Source organism: Aotus nancymaae, unplaced genomic scaffold (assembly GCF_030222135.1).
Source record: "Aotus nancymaae isolate 86718 unplaced genomic scaffold, 86718_ANA_hifiasm-v0.15.2.pri h1tg000002l, whole genome shotgun sequence".
Taxonomy (NCBI): domain Eukaryota; kingdom Metazoa; phylum Chordata; class Mammalia; order Primates; family Aotidae; genus Aotus; species Aotus nancymaae.
The window spans coordinates 50,704,923-50,720,486 of record NW_026988413.1 but is presented as its reverse complement, the minus strand read 5'-3'; the positions used below and the strand labels follow the sequence as shown (position 1 = coordinate 50,720,486).

Sequence of the window (15,564 nt, the reverse complement as noted above, 5' to 3'; positions counted from 1 at the left end):
TATATAGAAAATTTTAGATAAAGGACCCTAAAGAGTCCGCCAAAACAGTGCTAGAATAAATGTATAAAGTCAGAGGATAGATAAAAAAATCAACATACAAAAATCAGCAGCATTTCTAAACACTAACAACAAACTATCCAAAGAAATAATGTGGAAAACAATACCATTTCCCATTTACAATAGCTACAAAAAAAAAAAGTTTGAAATAAATTTAACCAAGAAGGTGAAGCATCTATACACTGAAAGCTATAAAATATTGATGAAAGAAACTGAAGAAGACATAAATAAGTTAGTAAACAATTATATACTGCAATGACAGTGGTAAGAATTTACTTTAGGTTTTTATTTTTTGAGCTAGACATCTTAAGTCTTTTTAGTATTTTTTCCCTTTTCTCTTACCTTCTGTTTCCATTCCCATACTTCTTCAAAACTCATACTCTTAAATTTTGTCCACTTATGAAAACAAAATGAATAATAAAGTATAAAGAAATAAAAGTAAGAAACTACCTGAAGTCTTGCTAGTTGTGCAGTACGGGCAACTATCTTATTGTATGGATCAACAATTTTTGCTTTTATCCTAAAGGAAAAAAAGAGAGAAGAAAATCATTTTCAAAATATCAACAGATAAAAATCTTCCCATTCCATTTATTTATACAATTAAGAACAGTACCTATCAACAGCTCCCTGTAAAGCCCCAATTCTCATCTGCATCATCTGAAGAACACCTAGGAAAACATAACAGCTTACATTAGCTTTACAAATTTACAAGGCATCCAACTGGGCAAAAAGTTAAATTAAAAGAAAACATATACATATATAATTTTAACTTTTACTGTCACTATCCTAATTCAAGCAACCAATATGTTTTACCCACACTGCTGTAAAAGCCTGTAACTAGTCTCCTGCTCCAATCTTTGCCTCACAAAAGAAGCCTGACAGGTTATGACTGGTTATGAACTGACTGCTTAATGGATATGGGGTTTCCATTTGGGGTAATGGAAAAGTTCTGGAACTAAATACTGAGGATGGTTGTACAACATTGTAAATGTACTTAATGCCACTGAATTTTATGTTTTAACATGTTAAAGAACAATAAATTTTGTTTGTATATTTTAATACACTACCAAAAAACTATGAGTGATCCTCCATGATATCCTCTTTGTCCCATCACTCCCATATTAAAACATAGTCTACAGCTTATTCTATAACTCTCTAGGCTTACAACATGAGGAAATTTTCATAAAATTGGAAAAATATTTTCAGGAAGATCAAGCTTAAATTTTATTATTTAGGCTTTCTGTTAGTGCAGACATTTAATTATTTAGAATGCCATTCTTTAAAATTCAGTTTCTATATCCAATTGGCATAGATGTTTTGAAAGCACAGTATTAGTAATTAAATTTAAGTATAGACACATTGTCGTATTTTAAATGAATATAAGAACTAATAATCATTCCTATCAGCATGAAAGTATACAATAATACAGTTCAGTACAACAGAATCCTCTCTGAATCCAAGATTTCTACTTTTCTGCTGTCCTGTGGTGTATTCACCATAAACTGCCAAGAATAAACTGCCATTACTTATAACCATTTTCTTACATCATATTCTCTCCACAACTCAGTTTCAATAGGTTTTCACCAATGCTCCACCAAAAGAGATTTTATCAAGGTTACCAGAAATCTACAAGTTGCCAAATTTTATTCCTGGTTCTGTCTTAACCTTGTTCAAGCTCTCAGAAATTCACAGCAGCTGACTACTCCCTTTCTACAACATTTTTTGTCTAGGCTTCCAAATCATCACACTTCCTGGGTTTCCTCTTACCTCATTAGTTGTTCCCACTTCTCCTCTATCAGACCTCTACACGCTAGAGTACCCCAAGACGTGATTCTCAGATATGTGCTCTTCTCCATCTACAATCTTTCAGGGATTTCATTCAATCCCAAAGTTTTAAATAGTATCTGTTCTGTTCAATAAAACACTGATTTTATACACATACATACACACACACACACACACACACACACACACACACACACACACACACAGACATATATCTATGTAAAAAGATTTTCTTTCTATCTGCCTATGTTCTCAATTCCTCCCTGTCTCTGTCCTCTTTCTCTCTCTTCCCCTGTACTGTTACATCAAATTTAAGATACCCAAGATAGTTTATACCCTACCAACAACCCATCAAAAATCACACTTCTCTCTAGGCTTTGACATCTCAATTACTCATACCATCATCTATTCAATTTTTGAAACCAAAATCCTTGGAATCACTCATGGTGACTTTTTTCCATCAGCTCTTTCATCTCCCATCAACAAACCCTATCAGCTCTGCCTACTTTTTACTCCATCTGCCACAACTCTAATCCAAGTCACCATCAAATAGCTTCCAAACTAGTGTCCCTGATTCTACCCTTGCCTTTTTCTATAGAGCTAACAGAGTAAACTATTCAGAGTATTAATCCCATCATACAATAACCTGATTAAACTCTTCCAATGTGTTTACCATTGCATTTAGAATTAAATCCAAATTCCTTCCCAAGAACTTCATCTATGATTCTCTCCCTCCTTCACTAAACATCAGCCATTCTGGGCTACTTTCTGCCCCTCAAACATGCCAAGTTAATTCCTGCTTTCCCATTTATTGTTCCCTAGGCTAACCTAGTAACAGTTTTCTCCTCAAATCTTTACGTGATAGCTCCTTCTTATCACTTAGATCTTGGCTCAAATCTCACCTTCTCAAAAAGGCCTTCCCTCCCCTTCATCCATCCCCATCACCCATTTTATTTTCTCTATAGAATTTACAAATAAAATTTTTCTGTTTTCTGAGATAGTCTTACTCTATTGCCCAGGTTGGAGTGCAGTGGTGTCATCTCAGCTTACTACAACCTCCACTTCCCAGGTTCAAACGATTCTCATGACTCAGTATCCAGAAGAAACTGGGAGTACAGGCATGAATTACAAGCATGATCCACTGTGCCCAGCCCTATTTTCTATCTGTATTTTTTTTTAATCTACCTCCTGGACCAGAACATAGTTCCAAAAGGACAATGACTTTGTCTATCGTTCACATGTGTCTAGTACTTAACAAGTTCTCAATTAATATTTGATTGCCTGAATGAACAAATAAATGAATGAGGCTACCACTTTTTAACAAAAAGAAGCTTAATAAATATTCCTCAAAAATTCCATAAGAACAGAAACTCTATTGCTATAGCTTTCTGAAACCTAGCAAATTCTCAAAGTAATATTTGGAATGATTTTTTTTAAAAGAGAACATTTTAAAATAAAACAGGCTTAAACATATCTCCAAACTACTTACGTGGTTAAAAAAAAAAATTTACATATTTAGGGGAAAAAAGCAGATGAAGTAGAAGTTAGAGTAATAATATATACATACACCACACTTATTTTTCAGCATCTCAAAATAATATTCTAGTAATAGACAGATACATCATGCTAAAATGAATACTAACCAATTCATACTTCATGTTTTTAATTTTAGTTATTTTTTGAGATAGGGTCTAGGGTCTTGCTCTGTCACCTAGGCTGGAGGGCAGGGACACGATCATAGCTGACCACAGCCTCAACCTCCTGGGCTCAAGTGATCCTCCTACATCAGCCTCCCAAACAGCTGGGACTAGAAACATGCACCACCATGCCAAGATAATTTTTTTTATTTTTTACAGAGACAGAGTCTCACTATGTTGTTCAGGCTGGTCTTGAACTCTGGGATCAAGTGAATCTCCCACCTTGGCCTCCCAGAGTGCTGGGATTACAGGCGTGAGTCACTGCACTCTGGCCTACACCTCAATCTTTTATTTTTAAATAATTTAGTGAATATTCTGAGATGATCATAGGAATAGCCAGCCTTTGTATGCTACACAATCATACAAGAGATAATCACTGCAATTCAGTCTAGCAGTGTATTTCAAATATTTCCATCTTTGAAGATCATTCTGGGAAAGCAAGCATATTATAAAACAAACACATATTTAAAAACCAAAATGAGAAATATTTCTGTTGTGGTGATTCATCTAGACGTATACACACTCAATGTACTACCATGCCATCCTTATAAATTGTTATAAATAAAAAAGTAGCATGTTTTAAAAATTACCATTAAAATATTACTTGCTCTCAGATGCATAAAAATATTATGAGATTTAAAAACATAATTAAAACTAATGAGATTCTGCACAGCCAAATAAACTATAAACAATAAAGAGACAACCTACAGAATGGGTGAAATATTCACGAACTATGCATCTGACAAAGGTCTAATATCCAGAATTTATCAGAAACTTAAATAATTCAACAAGCAAAAACACAACTCCATTAAAAAGTGGGCAAAAGACATGAAGAGACACTTCCCAAAAGAAGACATACATGCAGGCAACACACACATGAAAAAAAAATGTTCAGCATCACCAATCATCAGAGAAATGCAAATCAAAAACACAATGAGATACCATCTCACACCATTCAGAATGACTACTGTTAAAAAGTCAAAAAAATAACAGATGCTCGTGAGGCTGCTAAGAAAAGGGAATGCTTAAATGCTCTTGGTGGGAAAGTACAGCCACCGTGGGAAGCAGTTTGGTGATTTTTCAAATAACTCAGAACTACCATTAGACCCAGCAATCTTGTTACTAGATATATATTCAAAAGAAAATAAATTTTTCTACCAAAATGACACATGCATTTATACATTCATCACAGCACTATTCACAATAGCAAAGACACAGAATCAACCTAGGTACCTGTAAAGAGTGAATTCGATTAAAAAAAACATGGTACATATATACCATGGATACTACACAGCCACAAAAAAAAGAAATGAAATCATGTCCTATTCAGCAACATGGATAGAACTGAAGGTCATTACCATAAACAAATTGAGACAGGAAGAGAAAATCAGATACTGTACAGTCTCACTTATAAGTGGGAGCTAAACACTGGGTACTCATAGACCTGAAGATGACAACAACAGACATCACATCAGGGACTACTGGAGGAGAGAGTACTTAACTGTTGGGTACTATGCATACTACCTGGGTGACAGATTTGTACCCCAAATCTCAGCGTTATGCCATATTCTCAGATACAAATATACATATACACTCCCTGGATCTAAAATAAAAGTTAAAATGACTGTAACAATAATTTATTTTCAGTACTAAGTCAACCAGTACTTAGAGCTTCTTAAATATCCCAAGAACCTAGTCAGATATCTATCTCAGATTTCAAATAACAAACTACTAATTCCAGAAATACTAAGTTCTTCATCAGGATATCTTAGAAATATTACACATGCTGAGAATAAGTTAGTATCTTTAAGTACATGAGAAATACTGGGGAAGCACTAAAGAATACTGCATCACAGAAAACAATATCCTCTCTCAAGAATTTGATCAACATGGGGAAAAAATCACGTTTCTTTCGACGTACAACGATTAATAATAGTAATCACAAGTAATACTGTAAAACACAATAGTAACATTTCATACTTATGAGATGTAGTTTAATTTAATCAAGAGGGAATTAAAAATTCATAAAAAGATTTAGCCCAACAAAAATAAGCAGATTTGTAAAAATAAAAATCCAATTATATATAGCTTACCTATACTTTCACTAAAAAGAATTGCAAAAAAAGGCTCCAAGAAAGGCAAAAATAAAAAAAAAATTCAAGCCTCCTTCCACTACTACCCACTCTGATATTGCTGACGTTTTTGTTTTAATTAACACTTACAGGTGCGCTAAATATGTGCAGGCATTGTTCCAAGTATCTTGCTAACTCATTTAAATGCTATGTTAATACTTATTATATTCCTGTTTTACAGATAGGAAAACTTAGCCAATGAAGGGTTAACTAACTTGCCTAAAGTCAAACATCTAGTAAGCAGTAAAACAAGGATTTGAACCCAGAATCATTTAGCTCAGGGGCCAGCAAAGTTTTACTAAAGTTTTACTGTAACGTAGCCACACACATTTGTTTTCATATTATCTGGTTACTTTCACTCTACAATGGCAGAGTTTAGTAGTTGCAACAGAGACTGTATGGCTGGCAAAGTCTAAAATATTTGCCATCCAAAGTAGCTTGCCAAAGCTTGCCAATCCCTGGTCTACCTCTACATAATCTCAAGCAGTTAATAGAAATATACCTTCCAATGACTCAATCCCAGTTGCTTGTGCCAGTAAATCTTCATGTCTTGCAACAACCTGAAAAGCAAAAATAAATGATTAGCTCTTGCTCTATTAGGTACCTTTCCTTGTAACCACAATGTAGAATTGAAGGTCACTCTTGGTGTAGAAATGGGGCAAATACAAATGCAAAAGAAAGAAAAAAACAGGTTATTAAGGTGTGTTTGAGATGAGTTATAAGCAGAAACACACATACATTTACAGTTCAACACAGATCAAGAAGAGATAAAGCCTCTCCTTAGCCCTGCCTTAATCTGTTTGGACTGCAGACACAAAATACCTTAGACTGGGTAATATACAAACCAAAGAAATTTATTGCTCACAGTTCCAGGGGTTGGGAAGTCCAATATCAAGGCACTAACAAATTCAGCATCTGGTGAGAACCCATTCCTCATAGATGGTACCATGTATCTATCTTCACACGGTGGAAGGGGCAAACAAACTTTCTTAGAAGGGCCTCTCTTAGAAGGGCATTAATCATTTCCCAGAGCCCCCAACTCTTAATACTATCAGATTGGAAATTAAGTTTCAACATACGAATGTCAGGGGAACACAAACATTCAGACCATAACAAGCCGCTGGCTATCTTAATGAGATGTGCAAGTGGAGTTATGCCAAAAAATGTAAAAAAACAGCTCACTGTTGCCATACCATTATTACGTTTTCCCTTTAAAGATTATTTTCAAACATCAGGTTCTCTTTGTTATTGAATTTGATTCAACACCACCAAGGCCGCATCCTAATCTGGAAAGACACAGCACTCAGTGCTTACCTATACATGAACATCTCTCTGCTTCCAGTTTCCCAGTGTCACACCCCCACAGCAAATCCTTTTCCCTATAGAAGTTTGATACTTTTATGAAAATTAGGGCACTGGAGATGGCCAGAACAAAAAACCAAAAAGGTTAGAAGTTAAAGGGCACATGCAAGAAATTCCTAGAAACATCATGAAATCATGCAAATCTTTAGAATAAGGCAGGAATCCTTATTATTTCATGCCTTTTATTCCAATGAATACGAGGTTTCATGTCTAGTCTTTTGACTGAAGTTCTTAATCACCAAAGATTAATTCACTGGAACCCATAAATCCTCTACTTTGTCCTGTTTCAGATATCACTGTCATTCTGTCAAGTCTCTTTCTATCATATCTACCTAAAGTATTACTCTTGGTCACCTCGGTCTTTTTTTGTAAGGTTGCCAGAAGATGTCTGAATTTTCTCCCGTCTACTAATATGGTTTTCAATATGTCCATCTTAACAAGACTAATATTTTTTTAAATTCTCTATTCTCCTTTATCACTTGTAATACTTTGGTAAGGTTAAAAAGCCTAAAACTATGGTTTCATAGACTCCCTTGCAACCAATTAAATGATTTTTCCAAGAGTTGTGGAAGACAAAAGAGAGGAAAGCTGGACAAGGCAAGGTGGCTCATGCCTGTAATTCCAGAATTTTGGGAAGCCAAGGCGGGTGGATCATTTGAGGTCAGGCATTCAAGACCAGCCTGGCCAACATGATGAAACCCTGTCTCTACTAAAAATACAAAAAAATTAACCACATGTGGTGGTGCATGCCTGTAGTCCCAGCTACTCAGGATGCTGAGGCAGGAGAATCACTTGACTGGGAAGGCAGAGGTTGCAGTGAGCCGAGATCTCACCACTACGCTCCAGGTTGGGTGACAAAGTAACACTCTGTCTCAAAAAATGAGAGAGAGAGAGAGAGAAGGGCGCGGGGGGGTGGGGGGGGAGGGGCGGGGGGAAGCTTATTGTTTCAGCTTGTAATAAAGATCCTGAGACCTGAGAATTTAGAGACAGTTAAGAGAACCACATTGACCACACCAGCATTTAGTGATCAGGTATCTAGAAGCAGAATTTTAGCACTGGCATGGGTGGTAAGAGAAGGTACTTCCAGGCCTCTGTATTGCATCTGTGGTAGTTTCTTTAACTCCGTCCACTAGCTATTCACCCAACAATTTTGTAAGCATCCAAACTCCCTGTATAAAGTGTCTTTCTGCTCTAAATACCTAAAGTGATTTCTAGTTCCTGTGCTAAACCCTAACAGAAAATCTTTTACAATTTAGTCATTTCACTGATATAGACTACTGGGACTTAGAGACTTCCTCTATCTCACATCCTAGGCTACTATAACTTCTTCCCTCTAAGAAATGGTAAATACATTGTAAGTTCTTATTGATTTTTGCAGAGAAGATACTGCATACAAGGAATAAGGGAAATACCAAGCATAAAAGGACTGAAAGAATTTCAGTTGGCTCTTGCAAAAAGCCATCCCCTCAGAACTCTAGGCAGAACTGAGTACATTCTCCCACGCTCCCATAAACAACTTACACTAATCTATTTAAAACAGGCCTCATTTGTCTGCCATTATTTCTGTCTATGTCTGCCACTGGTTTGTGGGTCCTTGGAGAGCCAAGAAACGTATTCTATTTATTTGGCTATCCTCACAGTCCAACCGAAAGCTTGACAATTAAATGTGTTTTCTAAACATCTGTCAATAAAGATTGAAATCAAATTATATATAATCAGAAGTTTAAAATTAAAATGACCTTAGAAGTCATCCCAGTCCTATCTAATCCACTCAAAGAAACTAAAACACAAAAAAGATCAAGTGGATATGTCTCAGGTTATACCAAATCTATGTTTCCTGGTAAACGATCTGTTTCATACATTGTTCATTCATTGAACTACGTATTCAATACCTACTCAATCAAAGGCAACACTAGAAATTATACATAAAATCACCCTATAAAAATTACAGAATTTTAGGAGAGGAAGGAATCTTCAAAGTTATCTACTACAATCTCCTCTCCCTCTTGCTTATTTCAACCCATCTGATAGATGAAAAAACAAACAAAAAAGCAAGACTCAAAGACACTAAGTGATATTAAAGTCAGTTAACAGCACAGCTGAAATTAGGACCCATCTCCTAACATCTCATAGTGCATCCTACTCACAGTAACACTTATCAACTTTCTGTAATTTCAGCAAATGCTACACTTCGTGCTTATAAAGTATGACTTGCCAATATAACATCCCAATTTTTCTTATTCATATTAATTCCAAAATTCCATTTTCCATTATGTTTATCAAACACATCCAATTTTTTGCCCACTATATTCGTTGCACATCAGTTAAGTTGGGGAACAGGAAGTATAAATGAAAGGCTTTGATGAAGTGGTATATTAGTTTTTCAACTAACAAAAAGGGTTTACAGAAAACTTCAAATATTTACTTTGAAAAATAAGTCACACTGGTAAGGATGCACTTGTTCATGTCAATATGCATTTATATTTAATAAGATTACAAAAATGCTAAATTATGACTTTAGGCTGAATAATCCATAGGGACCCTGAAGATCAGAATTACCTGTAAATGCAGTTCTTTGTCCAACTGACTGATTCCTTGGGCAAGCTTTGCTAGTTGTTCAGCAATTACAGCTTGATGAATAGATTGAGAAGTATAAGTCTTTACATCAAAGTCTTCATTTAAAAAGTCACTATAACACTCTGGATTGGAGGAAAAATAAGGAAAAGTCCGTAAATACCCTATACTAAACCAATTATTAAACAACAGAAAAATTATAATTAACATATTTTAATCCCATACTCTGAACCACTCCGCTATACTGCTTAATGCTTAATGTTTATCATGACTCAAAAGGAAGTACAATATTGAGAAAGAGATTAAAAACATAAGTACAAGCTATAACTACTAATCGAAGAAAACAAGATCATTGTCAATGAAAAGACAACAGGAAAATTGGCTATATATATAATATTTATGGCCTCAGATAGCTCTAGATCAACGCATAAATACTGTTACAGCAAACTGAATCTGGAATTTTAATAACAACAGGAAGCACAGATTTATAGGTGTAACTAAAATTTAGGATTTATGGGTAAAATATGTTAATGGAAAGAAAAGCTGTTTAAAATAGGCCCCTAAAAAATGGGAAACAGAAGTAATGCTAGATGTTAAAAAGATATCCCTCAACATAGAAATCCACATATCTGTGGATGAAAGATAAATTAAAAGAATTAAAAGATAAAAATAGATACCTAGAAACAAAGAAAGAAATAAAAGAAAAAATAATAGATACCCAGAAGTAATAAGCTCAAGGTAACCACCTACCAAATCTCCTAATGACACAGTAGATACAAGTAAGACTGCCCTGAGAGATATTATGAAACAAGCAAAATAGAGTACTTATAAGTAAACCTAAATTGTCTATATCCTCTATAATTATGCTCCCTGAGGGGGGAAAAGGTCTTTGTTTTGTTTACTACCTTATCTCCAGTGGCAGGTTCCATGAATTAACTAATCTATACATCAGCTGATAGTATCATTCTCGTAACAACAATAACAAAAAAAAAGTAAAAGCTCATACTCTTGATTACTCTCAAAATGTAGCGGAATGAAAAAAGGAAACTGCTACTTTGGCTACTTTTAATTCTGAGAACCACATTTCCTTCTAATTTCCAAGTGCTTCTCATAATTAAGGACCCTGTCAGCCAGACAAATGAAGAAAGCCATTACAGGCAAAAGGAAGGATTAGCAGTAGCAAATGCCATGGCATATTTTGAGAAATAAGGGGAATACTGATTTCAGTGTGTCTAGATCATAGCACATGTATACTGGGCAGAAATGGTAAAGAAGGACAGATGTGGTTCCAAAGGTTGGAGGGCAGTTTGAAAAGTGGTTTATAAGATATTCAAAATGTTTAACCATATCTCATTTAACTCAAGAAACTGCACTATCGGCTTTGTGTTCCAGAACAATAATCCTGGCAGCAGCATAGAAGATGGAAAAGGGATTAGTCACACAGCAATTTGCTCAAGTTGCCTCTTAGTGGCTCTGGAGCGCCGACTATTACATTTTCAGCAATTCTGTGAGCCAGTTGACCTTTCACATAGATATCTTAAAATCCATGACAGAGTATTTACACCATAGTAATCAGCACACACTACAAAATCAGGGCGTTTTCTATTTTCCCACAAAGCCAATTTACCAGTATACCCAAGAAATGGAACCACAGAGGCCAGTAAAGTACTATAACAGCCTAAGTGACATAATGAAAGCCTGAATAAGACAGTGGCACTAAGAATGTCAAAGTGACAAATTTGACAAATATTCACATTGCACAGGATGTAGGGCTTAGCTGAAAATGGGTGATTAGGTAGAACAAATAAGGATGATTCCCAAATTTCTTTAGGTAACTGATATAGGAAATTTAGTTTTATATTAAGTTAGACCACTAGGCACTGAATATACAAAGATGAACATGAACAAACCTCTGCCTCCAAGGAATTCATAATTTACAAGGGGAAGAAACACACATTTATCTAGCAACATAGTAAACACAGATAACAGAATACCATAGGAAAAGATTATGAGAGAAGATAGAAAAAAAGAATTCATTTTTTCATATCTAGAACTTGTACTATTTGTTCATATGTAGGTTTTCATGTGTATTATAGAACTAGCAATGCTTGTTTACTGTCAAAATAGGAATGTCCATACAGGTTATGGAACAGCATATCATAAAAACTATTAAGATAGAAATGTCCAGTAGGCAGTTAAAAATATAGTTTTATAGTTCAGAAGACAGGTAAGGATCATACTGAAACCACAGAAAAGACCAGATAATTTAGGACAAAAAAGTTTTAGAATGCACAAAAAGGAAAATGAGAAAGACAGGAAAGTTGGAGGTGAACAGAGAAAATGAAAGCTATCAAAGAAACTAAAGAGTGCTCAGGGATAAAGAGAAACAAAAAGGAATGGCAAAAGCCAAAAGAAGGGATAGCTTAAAGAAAGTAAGTAGTAGTAGCGTCATAGAGCTTCCAAAGATCAAACACAATGAAAGTTGAATACTGGCCATGGGATGTGGCATTTGGGGACTGACAGCCCTTAAAGAGATGAAATATATAACATAGTATCCCCATTCCCATAGGAGGCACACCAGAAACACCTCACCAATTTTCATACCATGCACCTGTGCTCACCAAGCCTATCAACTGGATACTCTGTCACTGGCCAAATCCCTGATATAGTAAATCACAGTTTCTGTTGGAAATACTTAATTCCTCAGGAAAGTTAGGGGTGGGAAGGGCAACAGAGACCACTTAATTCAGGACAAACTGAACTGACAAGTATCTACAGGAAACTGGCAAAGAGCACTTAAGAGAATTAAGAATTTTTAAAACGCACGGCACCCATAAACCACATGAGGAAAGTATTTCAAGAAAGGAAGCAAATGCTATTACAAGTTAAAGGTAAGGACCAAAAAAAGTGTCCATTTGTCGTAACTGCAAGAAAGTCACTGGAAACCTTGCAAAGTTATTTCAATGACATAGATTGAGGGTGACTGAGTCCCTAGGAAACCGGAAGAAAAAAATCCAGAGCAAAGTAGGAGGGACTCTCCTTAGAAAGGAGCAGAGACTCCATACTCCATGTCTCTTGTAATTGAAAAGGCAAGGGAAAGAAGGAGCAAGGGATAGTTTTAGGTTGACGTTAAAATTATAGGTTTGATGGGCAACAAATGGAGAAAGTTCACATCTGATGGATCCTTTTTTTAACCCCAGGGAAGCAGAAAGTCATTTGTTGAGCTTGAGGGAGAGGTGTGAAAAGGGTAAGGAATATTTAAATATTACTGTGGAGAACAGCAGAGGACCAAGAAGAAAAATGCACAAGGCAGAATTGAAGACTACGTACCCTCCAAGAACTGATTACAATTCCTGAAATGCATCCTACTGAAACATATATCCAGTGTTTGGCCTGTATTATCCCTTCCACTGTTCACCTGGGGAAGTCCTATCTACACTTTAAAACAACTCCACCTAGAAAGCCTTTCTGACATTTCCTAACCTGTTCCCAACCCCCAGTGATCATTCTCCTCTGTATTAATGCTCTACTTTATACACAATCCTACTGCTATCTTACATCACTATATTACAGCACCTACCTTTACAGTTCTACTTATTTCCTCTACTAGATGGTAAACTACTTGAGGGCAAGAATTGCACATGTATCAGGAGCAGCTGCAAATTTATTAGGGTCTCTGCCTTGTATCTTAATTTAAATTCAGTTTTTAGTTAAACTTGAACATCACACCCCTTTGTCAACGTTAAAAACGTTTAATCAAGTTTTTGGTTAAACTGAATTTAAATTAAGATACAAGGATGGATCAGACAGAGACCCTGACCTAGAGTTTCTAACACAAAATAGTTCAGAAAACAACATCATTAGTTTTGATTAAAGTACATAAGTTATCATGAGAAGACATGCAATTCAGGACGACAATAAAATATTCAACAGTCAGAGAAAATAAACAGTAATTTAGAACTTTACAGCATTTATTATCCACTTGGGTCTTCAAATGTGTGCATGTGCTTCTAACTGCAACGTTCAATTTAAAAAACATTCTGCACCTACTGTACGCAAGATACTGCTATTCACATTGTGGGATATATAAAAAAAATTTCACAATACAGAAAAGATTAAGACAAGTATACAAATGATTTCAGTACAAGGTAGAATGCGATGGCCACTAGAGAAAAAATTAAGAACAGGTGAGAAGGATTTTATGTTTATGCTTATAAATTTGAACTTTATTTTGAAGGATAAAGAGATTCGGGACACAGTAACTGGACTGACAACTGAATATGCTTTTCAAGTATATTTAACTTTTCTTATTTTGGGCAACTTCTCTCCAAACTGACTAGCAATAAATCTGACTGCTAGATTCTGTATAAATTGTTAATCCCAATCTGAATGCCCTGAAACCTCCCTCATGTCTCATTGTGGATAACTGCCTCATAAAGAGAACGAGGGGGCGGGGAAAGCCTGCAAGAGGGGTCACCTGTATAGTTCATTTGTTAAAAGAGTGGGCATTTCCAGTTCTACTTTAAAACAAGCCCCTATTTCATTATGCGTCTTTCGTCTGTTCTAGATACTTTTGAAGAGCTGGAACGCTACACCCCTTCGTCAAGAACTGCTGTAGCAGCTGGTGGCTGCCAACGCGGGTCACAGGGTTTAGGTTCCCGAAACTTCAGGGAAGCTGGAGGCATGGCGGGGTCGAGTTCAAATGCGAAGCAAACAAAAATCAGGTGTCCCCAAGACACTGGAAAACAGGGAGCAAGTCCCAGAGGAAACAGGTTGGCTAGAACAGTACCCACAACTGGAGGCCGGGCGGAGGGGAGTGGTCACGTCCAGACTGGAAAACTTTCTGCAAAGCAACGGGTTGGGTCCACCTTGCTGCCCAGGTGCGGAGCAGAGCAGCCTCGCAGCCCCACCACCTGGTGGGACCCCGTCTCCTTACCGTCCTGCAGAAGTTCCCGGACTGTCGCTGCAGCCGCTCCAGAGCCTCGAGCCCCGAGGCCAGCAACAGCGACGCTGCCGTCGCCACCTTCCATGTTGGCAGGTGCCGGGTTGATGTCGTCAGCAGCAGAACGGCCCCGCCCAGGTGGTGACGCAGAATATCGGCGCCACCCGCCTAGCCAACCCGTGGTACTATGCCGGCCCGGCGAACTGACTTTGAGGCTGCGACTGGGCCAATCCTGGCTCGGAGCCGCGTGGGTACTCGAGCAGTGGGCTCCCAGGGTCCCAGTGCTCTGCGCCCAGCGCACCGAGGGAGCTAAGGCTGTTGGGCCGGCGCTCTCCGCAGCAGCTAGTGCCCCGGCCAAGGAGAAGGTGGGCGCCGGAACGTGGCCGCAGCGCTTATCTGTGAAGCAAGTATTAAACCTCAGAACAGGGTCCGCGCGGTGTAAGGCAGGAGAGCAGACCAGGGCTTTCAGGGAGCTTCGTTTGCCCTCCACACTCACAGGAGTCAGGAGTTAGTTGCTAGATAGCTTTATCTGTCCCACGCCTTGATTGGCACTCCTGGGGTAATAAAAGCCCGCAGGAAATGCTTAGGAAGAAAAGTTTCTGGGGATGAACTGTGAAGAGAATTAGGGAGAGTCGACGAAGAAGGAAGACTGAACCATAAAAGGACAAATAAAACCACTGTCTCTACCCTCCTTCCTTCCCACCAGACGTTTGACCTTTTGTCTTTTCTACCTCTTCCTCGCAGTTTGAGCCACGTGCCAGACTTTTTCTTAATTGCAAACTGGTGGGTTGCCCATATCTCACTTAACAGTATTGACGCTGTGAGAGCATCAGGTTGGTTCCCATTATATCTTCTCTGCTAATACATCCGCATTTTCGACTTAGATTTCTTTCTTCTAAGATAAATACTGATAATTTAACAGGATCAGTCAACCACAACTATGCAATAAAGTCTTAAGCTTCTAAGCAAAAAGAAGCTGTCATATGACTTTTCCATTTGTACAATAGGTATGTAT

General features: G+C 37.2%; 1 protein-coding gene across 1 annotated transcript in view; it reads right to left on the bottom strand.

The window, feature by feature from the left end:
* COG5 (component of oligomeric golgi complex 5) overlaps positions 1-14,659 on the bottom strand; it is a 364,197-nt gene extending 349,538 nt beyond the window's left edge. The window contains exons 1-5 of the mRNA XM_064374523.1: positions 14,544-14,659; positions 9,593-9,732; positions 6,174-6,231; positions 671-725; positions 508-577 (exon numbers count right to left, since the gene is read on the bottom strand). Coding sequence (XP_064230593.1) covers positions 508-577; positions 671-725; positions 6,174-6,231; positions 9,593-9,732; positions 14,544-14,637 — 417 coding nt within the window. The 5' untranslated portion in view covers positions 14,638-14,659. The remainder of the gene's footprint in view (positions 1-507; positions 578-670; positions 726-6,173; positions 6,232-9,592; positions 9,733-14,543) is intronic.
* Positions 14,660-15,564: the final 905 nt, after the last annotated feature.